Source organism: Anticarsia gemmatalis, chromosome 12 (genome assembly GCF_050436995.1).
Source record: "Anticarsia gemmatalis isolate Benzon Research Colony breed Stoneville strain chromosome 12, ilAntGemm2 primary, whole genome shotgun sequence".
NCBI lineage: Eukaryota > Metazoa > Arthropoda > Insecta > Lepidoptera > Erebidae > Anticarsia > Anticarsia gemmatalis.
In genome coordinates, this window is record NC_134756.1 from 562,323 (window position 1) to 578,285 (window position 15,963).

The 15,963-nt window shown below is 35.8% G+C and overlaps 1 protein-coding gene across 2 annotated transcripts; it reads right to left on the reverse strand.

Moving 5' to 3' along the window:
- Nucleotides 1–238: 238 nt before the first annotated feature.
- LOC142977129 (xanthine dehydrogenase/oxidase-like) lies at nt 239–14,990 on the reverse strand. Of its 2 annotated transcripts, none has more exons than XM_076120859.1 (16): nt 14,877–14,990; nt 11,680–11,834; nt 11,171–11,331; nt 9,752–10,131; nt 8,428–8,648; nt 7,517–7,619; nt 6,971–7,098; nt 5,692–5,769; nt 4,979–5,140; nt 4,488–4,616; nt 3,764–4,248; nt 2,737–2,920; nt 2,186–2,381; nt 922–1,875; nt 508–621; nt 239–371 (listed from the first exon to the last, which is right to left on the reverse strand). In XM_076120859.1, the coding sequence occupies exons 1-16, from the start codon at nt 14,917–14,919 to the stop codon at nt 301–303; spliced, it is 3,564 nt and encodes a 1,187-aa protein (XP_075976974.1). In that variant the 5' UTR covers nt 14,920–14,990; the 3' UTR covers nt 239–300. The 2 variants fall into 2 exon arrangements, with proteins under 2 accessions (XP_075976974.1, XP_075976973.1); XM_076120858.1 differs by having other exon boundaries at nt 5,479–5,769.
- Nucleotides 14,991–15,963: the final 973 nt, after the last annotated feature.

Below are 15,963 nucleotides of genomic sequence, written 5' to 3' on the forward strand. Positions count from 1 at the left end.
CCGCAACTAAATACCTGAATACTTGTGGGTACAGGCCACTGCAAATATTCCAGTTATTCTCGCCCATTACCTCACTTAATACTAAGTCTATTAGCTAAAATTCGGTTAGCGTTTGTACGCCTGATCAGCCATTTTAAGTTTACGAGTCGAAAACTGGATTAGAAAATTATACGAGAGTTCAACGTGTGTTCTAAAACACAAGGATCTAGTTTAACTTTGAACAGAGAAACAATTTGTGGAAAATCTTTAATAACAGGAATACAACAACTTTTTTTATTAATATGATTGATAATATTTGCGTTATTTGAATTTGAAGTCCTCTATTTTAGTTGATGCTAACAAGAAATTTCTATCAACTGTGTATGGTCCATCTGTAAATAAAAAAATAATATAAATTAATTGTTCTTCCTCTACATACTGATTCCTTACGCTCCGTACTTTAATACAGTTGTATTTAGAGAATGGCGGTTGAAATAATTTGTCGCTTTAAAATAATAGGATGTTTACCTTCTTGGAACCATTGTGTAGTAGGAATACCAGACTCGAGTCTAGCGGCAACTAACGCTTCTCTTATCGAAAGACCTACTGCCACAGCCATACATATTGGAGGTTCACCGATACCTGGAAAAAATCATCACATTAATAAAAAGTCACAGTGTTATGACTGCCTCCGTGGCGCAGTGGTTTAGGTCGCCACGCCGATACCATTGCAACGGGAGGTCGTGGGTTCGATTCCCACACGGAGCAATTATTTGTGCGATCCACAAATAATTGTTTCGGGTCTGGTTGTGCTTTGTGTCCGTTGTTTGTATGTTTGTAAAAGTCCCCGCGACACAAGAACAATTCTTAGTGCGGGAGTTGTCTTTTTAAAAAAATGAAAAAATGAACAGAAAGTATCATAATTGAAGTTACGTGACTTACTCTTAGCTCCGAAAATAGCATCACTACTATACGAATTCTTTCTTAAACAGACTCTCCAATCCTGAGGTATATCACCAGCTAAAGGCACATGGTAGTCCCAAGATCGATCAGACAGCAGTTCTCCTGTTGGAGCATACACCAGTCTCTCACAAGTCCAGTACCCCATCCCCATTATAAAAGACCCTTCCACCTGCCCAATGTCTATTTCAGGGTTAATACTCTGACCAGCATCTTGACATAAATCTACTCTCACGACTTGAAACTCTCCTGTTATCACATCCACTTCTGTTTCAACTAAAGTAACTCCATAAACTGGGAAAGGATACTCCTCATCAGTTCTCGTAAAACCATGTGATTGTAAATCTACATTGTCTTGGTGTGCTTTAGTTATCAACTGTTCCCAAGTAGGATTGTCCATTTGATCTCTGATTGGTTGCAGTCTTCTCATCAATTCTTCACAAGCTCTCCTCACGCCGACTACTACATTCAAAGAAGTTATACTACCACCTGATAGACTTACATTAGGAGCTATCACGGTGTTGTTTTCTTTTACGACTATTTTGTCTACAGGAATCTTTAGTATATAAGCAGCGACTTGCACTGCTCTGGTGTTAATACCTTGTCCCATTTCTATACTACCGTGGGTAATAATCACTGTGCCATCACCACGGTATACGGATACATTCACACAAACGTTTATTCCTCCTAAGGGAGTCCATCTTAGTAAAGCGAATCTTAGCCCCCGTTTCTTCCATCTATTGTCTTTGTTAAAATCGTCTACAAAAGCTCTTCGTTTCTTATAGTCAGAAGTAAGTAAGACGTCGTTGACCATTCCTCTCAGTTCTTCGTACTCAGGGTCGAGGTTGGCTAGTCTAACGTCGAGGGGATCTTGGGATGTTTCGTATGCGATCTGCTCCATTACCAGTTCTGCCATTGCGATGTGTTCTAGTGTACCTGTATAAAGACAAAGTGACCGTTATTTTTCGGAATGACAATCTTCGAAGCGAATATTACCTATTTTGTGTAATGGGGGGAGTTAAACCGTCTGAAATGATCTTAAACTATACAAATCCAAATGATAGCAGGCATAAAATCTTATCTACCAGTACTTCTTATATTGGTAACTTAACCGTGACCTTAAATTTTGTGATTGATACTGTGAGTTACAATATCCATTCAAGTCAACAAATAAGAGGCCTTATTTGGAGCTCCCGTGACTATAATTTTGTAGCAGTAACAAAGTAAGTAGGTGGTAAAACCTGACCTGGTGCCCTCGCCCAAGTGTTCTTCGCTGTGTCAGTAATAGAGTCATAGCTCTTATAGTTCCACCTTGACTTCTTATACGCGTTGTTGTACGCGCCGGTTCCGAGCAACGTGAACTGTTCGTTAGTCTTGTAGCCGTTGTCCTCATATAGGTTGAAGTTGATGGACTGAATCACTCCTGAGTTATTGATGTCGGCCTGAAAGAGGGGAAAGACGATCGAGGTAAAGAAAATGACATTTTGTTAGCCGAATATTTTGGTGGAGGAGGAATTCAGATTCAAAATTTGCTTACGCTTGTATTATTTTTAGAATCAAGTTGGTTAGTAGAAAAAGCGGATGTTTTTTGTTTTACAGAGATAGAATCACACTCGATTTTTGTGTAAGTGTGGATAGCTGATGAACGATATTCCTCGAAGTCCCTGTTTAGCAGTTGAGTAGTTCTACCGTGGTTAGATCGAAAGTTGTTAAGTTGCTAAAATAATATTCGATTTTCCATAAAGCACATAGTTTTATATAAGACACAAGTAACACAGGTACTAATTAAACACTTACATCAAAATTGACAACACAAGGCAGTCTTTTCCCCACAGCTCTCATATTAGTAGTTAGTGACTGAATGAACCTGCAAGGCCTGTTCAGTTTAGTGACAACCAGAGCGCTGGCAACAGCTCCTTGGATGCATCGGGACATTTTAATACCATACGCACCTCCTACGCGACGGTTGTGGACGTCGATTCTAAAAGAATATATTTTTATGTACTTTCATGCGTAATATACCTAAAAATCTCGACTAGACTCGGGCTTAAAACATTGATAACTTATCAATAATATTGTCATTATAATAGATGAAAAAGATTTAAAGTATATTTACACAAAATAAGTTACGATCAAACACATCGCAATTACCAAATTATCTTAAAGATATCATAATAGTGATTTTAATAAAATTTGGTCTCAATTTAAACAGAAACGGTAACTTTTAAAGTTACATTTTAAAGACATGATTTATGCCACAGATTTATCAAAAAAACATGTTGTTACTGTGCAGCATAAATCGTAAAAAGCAAGACAATCAAAATAAAGTTAAAGCAAGTATTCCTAGATTTGAGGAAGTTTAAAGCAACGTCGTATTCAGATGTGGCATCAAGCCAAGGCGGAAGCTGTAACCGTTGTTGCACAGCGCATACAAATTGCTGATCAATATTACTGAAGCTTAAACATCAGAAATTTTGTGGAAACAATTTTCACTTCAGTAATTCTGATACGTTCAGCTTAAAGTTAAAGTTAAAATAAATTTAACAAGTCTATATATTGTTAAGTAAATTATTTGATTTGAGAAAAGGGGTATAAACGGTTTCGGTTTCACTTATAGGTTTTCGTAACCACGGAAAAAAATTTTTACCGCTTATGGTTGCACAAAAAATGCATAAAAGCTACAAAACCATTGTAATTCACCGAGAGTTATGTGTTTTATACCTCCAGCAATGACAGCAAACGACAATGCCTAAGTTGCTGCTCTCTGCAGTAGGTTTTGTTGTCTGCGCAGTTTTTAAAAACAATTAATATTCTAAGTACATACCGATTCTGATCAATTTTCAAAGCCCTCGATATCATCAGCTGCACTCCTTCCAGCCACTGCGTCGCACAGTAAACATCCAACCCTTCATCCGACGGCTTGATCACACAAGTAAGTGTCTCCATCACAAAATGATACTGCCCGTAAATAGAATTCATTCCTTTTACATTCTTAGTAACATCATCGCCTTTCTCCGTTGCATTAACTTCAGTATAGAGTTTCGATTTTCTAGAATCTCCTTGAGTTTCACGAACATCTAATACAGGTTTTTTAACATTTTTATAAGTTGCTGTGACTAGTTTGGCAGCTCTGTCTGCTATGTGCCTGGTTTCTGCAACCACTATAGCTATTGGTTGATTGTAGTATTGTACGGGTCCACTGCATAGCACTTCTTCGTTGGCTGAGTATAGGAAAGAGTCGGGTGGTGTGAAGGAATTTATTCCTGGTATGTCTTTTGCTGTGTATACTGCTATTACTCCTGGGTATTTCTGTGAAAAATTAAGATCTAAGAGTTAGTTGAATTTGAAATAGCATATTGTCTTGCTCATTGAACTAAAGCGATTTTGTTTATATTGTCTGTCGTTGCAAAATGCAAAAACAAAATTTTGAGATTTTCTGTTGTACTTTTTTGTACAATTATACCAATCCAATCAATGCCTATAATTGAAACAAATAAATAAAATAAGTTTTGATTAGTGTAAGTATTGTTCATTTTGAAATTACTTACCAAAGCTTTGCTGGAGTCAATACTAACGAGGTCTCCTACTGCAATGGTACTAAGAGCAAAAGCACAATATACTTCATAAGGGAACGACGGTATATCTTCTGTGTAGTATGCTTCACCTGCACATTGTATCTAGAACAGGAACAAAATTATTTGTTATTGAAAACTTTTCTCCAGATTTCTAGCCTTATTTACTTGGACGAAGGAAAAAAAAATATTTTTATTTCTTGAGCGACTTTTTATCTTCGGCCTAATAGAAATCAAGGGTATTTACTTGGGCAACCATAGCCAGCTGTTGTGCTCACTGGTCGGTAAAGGATCTATGGGTTAAGCAACCATTGACGCTATTATTAGCTTCTCCGTGCTTCGGAGGGCACCCGGTTGTTGTCTACTAAGATAACAGTCGTTAAGCCACGTCAAAGGTCTTCAGGCGGCTTGAACAACTTTGACATTAGGTTGTCCACTAACCATAGGGTAAAATGAAGTGTATTTACCAGTGCTTCCACCTTCATGATGGGTTGGTTGACAGGCCACTGCTGAGGCTTCGTATCGTACACTTGACTAGCCCTGGACAAGGGTCTCGTGTCTCTCAAGTTGATCGCTCCGGACCGATAGCGAGGACCTATGCAGTTCTCTGGCATTATTTGTAGGAGACTCTGGAAGAAGTTTACGTTAAGAGTTATATTTTATTGTGTCAATGCTACTCATCATTCGTCGACGTTTCAAGATAAAATTTAAAATGTTTAAATTTCGGTGCAGGTTTTATCCCTACCTTATCCTATATATTTATCATGCAACGCGAAAGTTTGAATGTTATTTTTTTTTGTAGAATCTTCAGGTAAGCAAGATTTCCTGAAAATGTTTTCTTGTACCAAGATAGGGAGTTTGCATGGCTATCATTTGCAATAACAAGGGTCAAACATTTTGAAATCATTTTTTTCTTTTTTATACCCAACTTAAAATTATTGGGCAAAAATTGTTGTAATCATCTCACCTTATAGAACAGCCCTAATGCAACCTTCTTTCTATAATCCACAGAAGGATCAGGTGGATTCTCCACCACTACCAGCTCTTGCTCCAAGATCTTCAATGCAATCTGAAGAACCTCATTGCTGAAGATCTTTTTCCCTACCAGGTACCTTTCTGTGGCAGCCGCATGTATGAATGTTGGTGAAAGAGCTCCGTACACAATGGTAGCTTGTCTCACCGTGTTGTCAGATCCTCGGAGTTTGTATAGAAACCCGGCGTTGATTAAAGCGTGAGCGTTTGCAGAGCGGGGCATTATCTAAGAAGAAAATTTTCAAATAAATTTTATGAAGTTTTTCTATCACGTTTGATAATTTTACCGTGATCCAGAGTTAAAATATCTTACTAGTAATGTAAGCAGTTCCAAGGCTTTCTAGTTCTTTGCTTGTATGGTATTCTTTATCTTTTATGGTATTTTAACCTTACCTAGCAATGTGACATCATGATTTAAAAAACAAGTTTTAGTCACTATGAAGGGTAAATTTTGCCGTTAAGCTTGTTTGTCTGACATAGTTTACGGTGGACGCACAATTATGAAAAACTGGCTCAACTATGCGAGCTTAAAAAAAAATACAGACAGTATAATTATTAGGTCGGGGAAAAAGTCTTTTCGCATTATAGTATGTATGAACTTGTAATAAAATATTTTCTCTGTACAAAAAAGCTCGGTACCCACGAGCTAACTGAAAGAAACCTAATGAACCGTTCACCGTAAAGAGATTTTATTACAAGTTCATAAATACTATAATGCGAAAAGACTTTTTCCCCGACCTAATATGTTCGGCATAATAATATGGCACTCTATAGATCGTTGTCTTATGATTGACTGCCCATTATGTTATAAGATGAGGCTTAGGGGTAAAATACGACAGGGACGTGGCGAATTAAAATACTTATTATATTTTATGGTCACTTTCTGATATAACTTTGTATGAAGAGATAGTTTTAAACCCATAATAACAAATAAGGAGGTGTTCAAATTGTCTGTTTATTTTTGTTTATTGCGTGCGTATTTTATCATAATAATAAATAAAAGCTGAGATGTCTTTAAAATGTTGTCATTTAGTAAACACTAGCTGACCCGTGCAACTTCGCTTGCGTCACTTAAGAGAGAATGGGTCATAATTTTCCCCGTTTTTGTAACATTTTTTAATGGTACTCTGCTCCTATTGGTCGCAGCGTGATGCTACATATATTGGTATATATAGCCTATAGCCTTCCTCGATAAATGGGCTATCTAACACTGAAAGAATTTTACAAATCGGATCAGTAGTTCCTGAGATTAGCGCGTTCAAACAAACAAACAATCAAACAAACAAACTCTTCAGCTTTATAATATTAGTATAGTATAGTATAGATTAGTATAGATTGATGATGGTAATCGGTGCATGTTAAGTTTGTAATTACGACGGCAGAATTCAATAATGAAATAATTATTTTAATGTTTTTCTTCTACTTACTTTGAAAGTAACCAAGCGGTAGTTGTTGTTGAGCGGCGGTAACATAATATTCCAGATCACGTGACCTCTCATGTCTGTCCTCAGGAACTGTTGCATCGTCATCGTTCGCTTGAAGCTGAACGCATTTTCTACAATAAATGATTTAGTTATTAACTTGTGTCTGGTTTTGAAGCAAAGGCTGTTAAGTAGGGTGTAAATAAAATTATTTTGTACAGTCAGGAGTTAAAATATAGTGTTCAAATGCGTTTTTAAATAAAAAAAGGTATCGATGAAGAAAGTGTTATTGTTACTGTTTATTATTTTTTAAGTAGTTTTTATTTAGCCGTATCTGTTTATTAATAATTGTCTAAAAGAAATAATTAAATTTATATCACTGTACAAAAAGTAAGATTGAAAACTGGCAGTGTATCTTTTTGCTCTTGACTGTGAGACAAATATTTAGTTCTAGTTACGTTTTCCTCTAGTGTATACTCTGAACTGGGGCGAAAATGGTTTTTATACCAGTGTTATAGTAGTACATGATAATATATGATAGGTAATACTTACGTATAGTGATTTGGGCACCGACTGTTTCAAGAAGTAAGAATATGTCAGAAGAGAATGAATTATGTTGGTGCTTTATCATTAAATTACCAGCTATTGACCCAACCTGAAAAAATAAACAAATCAACGATTTTAAACTCTCGCGTACACATAATACCTATTATAACGCCAAAACAAGTAGAGTAAGCGCATGATGATATGAGGTTACGATATTAAACTTATAAGTTTTCTCATGATTGAGAATAAGTCTTATCCTGAAATGAAAGACAGTTTCTAAAGTCTTTTATTTTATGACTAGGGTACAATTTTAGCTTGGTTCTATCTATTATTGTGTTATTTCGAAACCTTGATAACTAGATTTTTTTAAAGTCTTATTTTTAATTTAGTTGTACAAATAGAATTACTTTCGACATGTCACACAAAGTCAACGAACCAAAAATTCCCAGACAAATTATATCTATAACAATCTAAAACAACAGTTATGATAGAAAGTAATGAGACTACTTGCTATTGCTCTTGTTTTACAAAACCGGCTTACAAACATACAAAAAAATACATTAATTGCTCTATTACCTTCGTAGTTTGTGTCGTAGAGTATACGACTGTCGAGGTCTCGGGTTTGATTAAATGCGAATGATATTTTCTAAATATGAATATAATACATACGTAAAAAGTCAACAGCTGTTGTTCCCGGTTGTTATCTACTACAATAACAGTCGTTCAGTAGTTACGTCAAAGACTTTCGGGCCGCTTGAACGACTTTGACACTAGGTTGACCACTAACCATACGATAGAGAAAGAAAGAAGTCTACACCTTCGGGTATGACGTGATAGTCATTTTTTTTTACAAAAAAAAAACTCTTTTTTACAACTTATGTTGACTACATACTACTACTACATAAAAAAATACTTACATTTCGTACTGGTATATGAGCTACTACCAAAATGTGATCGTATAATTTCTGCAAGTATCCGAAATATTCCTCTGAAGACACTTTTTGTAGAATGTTCAGGAATTCTGTTAGGGTGTTCCCAGCATTGACTATTAGATTCTGATCTATGGTATAGCCTTTTAATTCTTGTACTGCGCTCACGTCTATTAAAACTCGAGGGTATTCGTCTATTGGGTATACACCTGAAATAATGTTGAGATTAATACACGAACATGCTGAATTTTTTTTTGATATTTATCATAAAAAATATATTATTAAAACTTGTTGTCTTGATCGCACACTTTTATAAAAGATATTTTATTTTTAACTATCGAAAAAGGCTTTAAAGAGAGCCTTGTATGTAAGGTTCGCGGCTGACGGAAGTATACAAAATTTGGAATTTAGAACATCAATGACCCAGCTTTTGCGACTCTCGGTGGCCTGTATGATACAGCGACATTAGTCTAGATAAACTATCCAAGGCTCTCTCTCTCTACTAAGTTATCGGACTATAGTTTTAAAGTAGTCTAATGTCAGTCGCGTCGTGAGTGCAATTTCCACGGAATATTTATTTGCTTGTAAAATAACTCGCTCTATCATAATAAGACTAATCTGATTGCTATCTCTAAAACGTGTAACTAATCTTAAATTATACAGTGTCAATACCCTTTACCAGCAAATAAATATAACAAAAATTAAATTATGTACTCAGGTGTAATTAACATAAGACTTTTTATATCCTAGCGTATTACGTACATGAAATACTTTAGACCATGACTTGTTTGGAATACAGTTCATAACATGAACGTCTTTATTTGCTTACTATAATTATTAGTTTCCGTGGTGTTTGTTTAATTGTCTTTTTATTACCTCAAAGCAGCTATTCCCATGAGATTTTTATATATTAATTTTACACCATTCTGTTAGTCCGTTTGTTAGCAAAACGCAAATCTAATTTAAGTGATTACTACCTATAATAAAAAAATCATAAGAGGTGGAACTATATCTAAAAACTACTGAAAAATTATAATTAACTAGCTGACCCGCGCAACTTCGCTTGCGTCACATAAGAGAGGCTCAAAATTTTCACCGTTTTTGTAACATTTTTCGTTGCTACTCCTCTCCTATTGGCCGTAGCGTGATGAAATATAGCCTATAGCCTTTCTCGATAAATGCACTATCTAACACTGAAAGAATTTTTCAAATCGGACCAGTAGTTCCTGAGATTAGCTCGTTCAAACAAACAAACAAACAAACTCTTCAGCTTTATTATATTAGTATAGATTAGCTTTGATTGAATACTAACCTTTTGCCGTATTCCCACAAACCAGCATATAAGAATCATCGCCTTCCCTCAATAGTATACTAAATATATCTCTCACATAATTCACTCTCACCCAAAGCCTATTATCTTTCAATCGAAACTGTATCACATCAGAAAATATTCCTTCTTTATCCACAATACACCATTCTTCTTCTTCACAATTACTTTTATTGCAAACTTCTCCAGATTTCTTGCAAATTTGAAGGTCTTCGATATCTGGGAGTTCAATAGGTCTTGGAGCGTCTTTAGCAAACTTTCTAAAAGCTTCTAAGATTGGTCTGTACCCGGTACACCGACATGTGTTGCTCGCTAACGATTTTTCTATTTCCATCATTGTGATTTTTGGGTTTGTTTGGAGGAGACTGTAAAAAATATTACAGGAATAAGCAGGAACAGAATTATTAGAGTGATGCTAATTATATTTATTTAAGTTTTACTTAAAATTGCAACGTTTTCAGAAATTCGTATTTAGAAAAGTTTATGTGCTTGTTCACGTTGGAACTCGCGGGCGCGGTGGCGGGCGCGGTCGCGGGGACGTGGCGATTTGTGTTCACGTTGGCCGCCAGGCGGGCGTTTGGCTCAAACTGGCTCAAACTGGTTGATCTTACTTGACATCGCGCCCGCCACCGCTAGTTCGACGTGAACACACACGAACATCTTCACTTGTTTGATATTGGCGCGAGCGCGCCACGCGGGCCGCGCGCGACGCCGCTAGCTCGCCCGCGACTTAGACCGCGCGAACGGTTTGTACGTGAACACTTCGGTACATCGCCATATGTTTGATATTTCGCGACCGCGCCCGCCACCGCGCCCGCGAGTCAACGTGAATGAGCACTATCTGTAGGTACCCAAGAATAATATAAGTAGCCAGTTTATGCAAAACCAAATCTAGGAAATGTGAGTAGCAAGTTTACGCGTTACGTTAACTAAGCATAATCTAGGAATAGCTCGGTGAATCCCACAGTTTTTGTTTCGGCTGCTGAATATACAATTAGGGCAAGACAACCAAGAACATGAATGCTTTAAATATAAAATAGAATAATTCTTTTTCTTTTTTTTTAAGGACGACTCTCGCATTAAGAAATTTCTCTTGAGTCGCGGGGACTACAAACATATATACAACGGACACAAAGTACAACCAGACTTGAAACAATTATTTTTGGATCGCACAAATAATTGTTCAGTGTGGGAATCGAACCATCCTCCCGACGCAATGGTAGCGGCGTGGTGAGTGTGGTGACCTAAACCACTGCGCCACGGAGGCAGTCCACATACATAAATGTATGTAAACACGTCGACAATTTAAGTCCTATAAGTTATTTACCTGAAGATAAACAATTTTAAACGAGCTCATACAAAAATCATAGGGGAAAATTATCATGCTGCCAGCTTAGTCCTTACCTATACATAGACATGACCCAGGAAGGTGAGCAGTATCCACACTGGGTTCCATTAGTCTTCGCCAGCGTGGTCTGAAGAGGATGGTAGCCCTTCTTCCTGTTGCCAACCTCCTCGATCGTGGTGATCTCCCAACCGTGGCATGATGTCACCGGTGTCATACACTGTTTAAAAAAGCAGGTGCATGATTTCTTATTAATTTTGATCACAATAGAACGGATTTTTACCGACTTTTTTTGTTAAATTTTTTCTCATTTGCGGTATGAGCCTTAACTTTATTTTGAACCAAAAAATTCAACAACCGTTGAAGATTTTAGTTATTTGAACCTTAGTGTATCAAAGGAAAAAATCTACTAAAAAATCTCTCTCAAAACACTGTTATCTCAGAGCATTTTTTTATTATCGTCCATTATATCCAGATAATAACTCTGACTCACAAAATAAAAGCTATTATAGTTCTTAAAAGTTCAAGTGGCGATATTCAAAATGGTTCAAGCAAGTATTCTACTCACCGAATTAACAGCATAAGGCAGTGTAGGTGGTCGTTTGACAGTGACGATACAGCCTCCGCACCCAGCCTCCCGGCACATGTACTTAGTGCCCTTCAGCTTCAGGTACTCACGGATGTAGTCCAGGAGAGTAACATCGGAACTTACTTCACAACCCACTGGGAAATAAAACGTCAACAATATATTATAAACATTAATCTATACTAATATTATAAAGCTGAAGAAATTGCTTGTTAATTTGTTTGCTTGTTTGTTTGTTTGAACGCGCTAATCTCAGGAATTACTGGTACAAAATGAAAAGTTATTTTACTGTTGGATAGACTATTTATTGAGGAAGGCTATTGGCTATATAACATTACGCTATGACCATTAGGAGCGGAGAAGCAACGAAAAGAGTTACAAAAATAGAGAAAATTATGACCCATTCTCTCTTATGTGACGCAAGTGAAGTTGGGCGGGTCCGCTAGTATAATATATTGTCTCAATACCCTGAAAATGTTGTAAATTTGTAGGAAATAAAGTGTTTTACTTATTATCGATAGTTTCAGTAAGCGTCCCCTCTCTAATCGAGAGTCAATCTTAGGTGCGCTTGAAGGAATAAAATGTTAATATTTTTAATTGTTATCGGGAGAGCCACTAAAAGATGCGCTCCGAGGAATAATAAGGATGCGCCTCATAAGGTGCGCCTCAAAACAGGTGCACTTCGAGAAATACCTCGCTCAGTATATAATATATTTATTATGAATAGGCTATCCGTCCTATTATCGTACTAATATTATAAATGCGAAAGTTTTTGAGAATGTGATATTTAAGTATGTATGTATTTATGTTTGTTACTCTTTTACGCCAATACTACTGAACCGATTACCATGAAATTTGGTATGTAGGTAGCTGAAGACCCAGAATAACACATAGGCTACTTTTTATCCCGGAGTTCTCGAGGGATCAGGATTTACACGAGAAGGGTTTCCACGCGGACGAAGTCGGGGTGGCATCTAGCAGGCAACTAATATTGTAAACAGCAAAATGTGGCATGTTGTAAACTTTCGGATATAAGACTTTTGTTATGTATGATTTTGTGTCAATCTGGATTTATCTCATTATTATTAACAAAACAAAACTATACATCATCCAATGTTTCGACAACTAAGCACCTAATTTAACCGTGTCTGACCTAGATATACAAATGGCCGATGAATACAATATTCTTAAATCAGCGAGGCAACAATATAACATATGAATTACTTTAGTAAAATGCTAACTGTTATGCTAATCGCACACTATAATAGTTTAGTTTCAAAGTAATTATAATTTAAATCATAAAGTTTGTTAACCTAGTGGTCAGAAGCGTGACTGATTTAGTTCTAAGCTATATTTACTTTAAGAAAATATGTCCGTCACACCTGTATTATTTATTTATCCAAATAAAGATAACATTCGAAATACACGAAAAATACTTCAAACAATATAATTTTGTCACATTTTGTCAGAACGGGCAACCAAACCCGGGATCAACAGGCGCATGCACCACCACCCAGACTACGGAGGCAGTAATAAAATGTCAAAAAATATGTTGAAGCCTTTTCAATACTAGAGCCTTCATGGATATGCATACTGAGTTCTCCAAAAATACATAATATAAATAATAAATTTAACCCATTAATGTCCCACTGCTGGGCAAGGGTCTCCTCCCGTAATGAGGGAGGGGTTAGGCATTGAGTCCACCACGCTGGCCAAGTGCGGGTTGGGGACTTTGCATGCCCTCAATAAATGTATTAAACAAATTTTAGGCATGCAAGGTTTCCTCACGATGTTTTCCTTCACCGTTGGAGCATGTGATAATTATTTCTAATACACACATAACTTCGAAAAGTCATTGGTGTGTTGCCTCGGGTTCGAACCTGCGACCACTTGCGTGGGAGGTGCCAACTTATACCACTCGGCTATCACCGCTCTTAACTATAACCGCTCTATTGGCAGGTAAAGTTCATTAAAACCAATTATGTTAATTAGTGTCTACAGACACTTGAAATTCGCTATCATACACAGGTTTACCTGTACCAAGAACTGACGAGGAAAACGATAAAAAAGTCAGGTCATATTGCAGGAATTTTTAAATCACAGATTATTAAAGTATAAGTTCATGATATTTCAACTTTTTCGTGCAGTTTCGGAGAATCTCTGAATGCGGTTTTCGGTTAAAAGGTTAAGGTTCGAAAAAAGGTCGTCATTTTACCTGAAATTGATAATTTGATTTTAATTTACGGGTTGTTTCACCACGACGGGGGCATGCTTTTTAACGATTATACTCAAATAAACAAACATACATATGAATACATTTTAGATTATTTCTCAATAGTTATCCGAAGTTTGGTAGCGTGCCCGGTATATATGGCAATTATAATTGGCTAGTCCCCTATTACATGAGAATAAAATGGTCAATAATAATGTTATGGCCAACTTGAGTGTATTCAATACACATCTGCCTACACCTTCAGCTATAACAGGTGTGATATTACGTTTGTATGTAATTAATCTATAAATAGTATTATAATTAAAATAACATATTTGAATAAAACATCATAGAAACCTATTTTGTTATCATTATATGATTAAATAATAATTACTCTAAAGTAATAATAAAAATAAAAATATTCATATTTATGTTTTTATTACATAACTATTTTTTATGACTAAATAACAATAGTTTTAGGTAACTGTTAAAGCGAACAAAAACATCACGAATCTCATAACTCGTAGGTAATAAATAAATCATGATAATTGTAGAACAAAAAACTAACAATAGGATATAGATGCTTGATTAAATAAATTAGCTTATATTCACCCATGGGAACAAAAAGTGACCTCTTTTGGCACCAGTTTTTTCAGCTCAAAAATTTACAGGAGTCAAGGTGCTACAAACACGAAACTAATGTATATCTGTTATTCTTTCACGCAAAAGCTCTTGTCTGGATTAAGATGAAATGGTAGACAAATTACAATGGTAAACACACTATAACCTTTTATTTTAGTTTAGTATTAACGAAAGAAGAAATTAGACGATCTTATTTTTATATTATTACAATCCCAGGATACATTTTATCCCGATTTCTTTTCATACAGGCATTTCATATAAAAATATTTTAAATTATACAATTTAAAAGCCTTTAAAACAAATAGATAATTAATAACAAACTCACCAGAACAACTCAAGCCGTTCACTTTAAACTGTATTCGGTCCATGTCTGCGACGAGCGTACGCGCATGCGCGTCCACGTGCAATAACGCTCTCTCACTGACAGCTGATACTATGTGTTACTATCTTACACTTGCATAGTACGGTAGCTCGATTCTCTATTACTATCGACTACCGACAACCGAACTGTCATCGAGAAATTTTGTATGAAAATCTGATCAGCGCCTCTGACGGGTGTCGTAGGAAACATTTTGGCAGTACATTCTAAATGTCAAATGTCGATAGCTAGCCGGTTGTCGGTAGTCGATAGTGGTAGAGAATCGAGGTACAGTACACGAGGGATTGATAGACGGCTTATAGCGCAGTGGTTAACTGTCAGGCTACTGAAACTACGCTTAATAGATTCGATTTTCGTCTGTTGTACTAAGTCTACGATTGCGTCTGATATTATGTAGGTAGATTCGATTTTTGGCTAATATGAAAGCTTAGCAAATCCTCTGAAAGTAGTAATTTCCATTTCCAATAGTAGAAATTTCCTGAAAAGCCAATTTCTACTATTATATATATCGGCGGCAACTAACTAAATATATCAATAAATTTTGTTTGAAAATCTGATCGGTTTACATTTTAATTACTAAAAATCTTAATACTCGATGGTACTGAATTCAGAAAAGCGCTCCTGATCGTAGACCAAGAGTCTATGATAAAAATATTAATGCTGAAAAGGAGAATGCTCAAAATGTATGGGAATAAAACCCAGGCCGTACACATACGGTGTGTAACTCAGAATTTTAGTGATACTGAGTGATTCAATTCCAGATATTCGCCTCTATCAAATTCGATGGCTAAATACTATTTTTTGCTATTATCTACTATTTAAAAGGTGAATTTAAAAAATAAATATTTTTCAAACATTCATCACAATGATTATTTTTTGAATAATATAATTGTATAAGTAAATATCTAATACTAATAAATAATTAATTTTAATGGAACTGTGATTTTTAAAAAATAATTAACAATAAAATAATTATATTCTATCACTACATAGTACAAAACAAAGTAAAAGTAATAGCAATATAATATGTTTA

Excerpts from the sequence above, each read along its gene's own strand:
- LOC142977129 (XM_076120858.1), bottom strand. The coding sequence starts at position 14,919 with ATGGACCGAATACAGTTTAAAGTGAACGGCTTGAGTTGTTCTG. Across the intron at positions 8,649-9,751 it reads TTGTGGGAATACGGCAAAAG|GTGTATACCCAATAGACGAA; the intron begins GTTAGTATTCAA and ends ACATTATTTCAG. Across the intron at positions 5,141-5,478 it reads CATTAGGGCTGTTCTATAAG|AGTCTCCTACAAATAATGCC; the intron begins GTGAGATGATTA and ends AACTTCTTCCAG.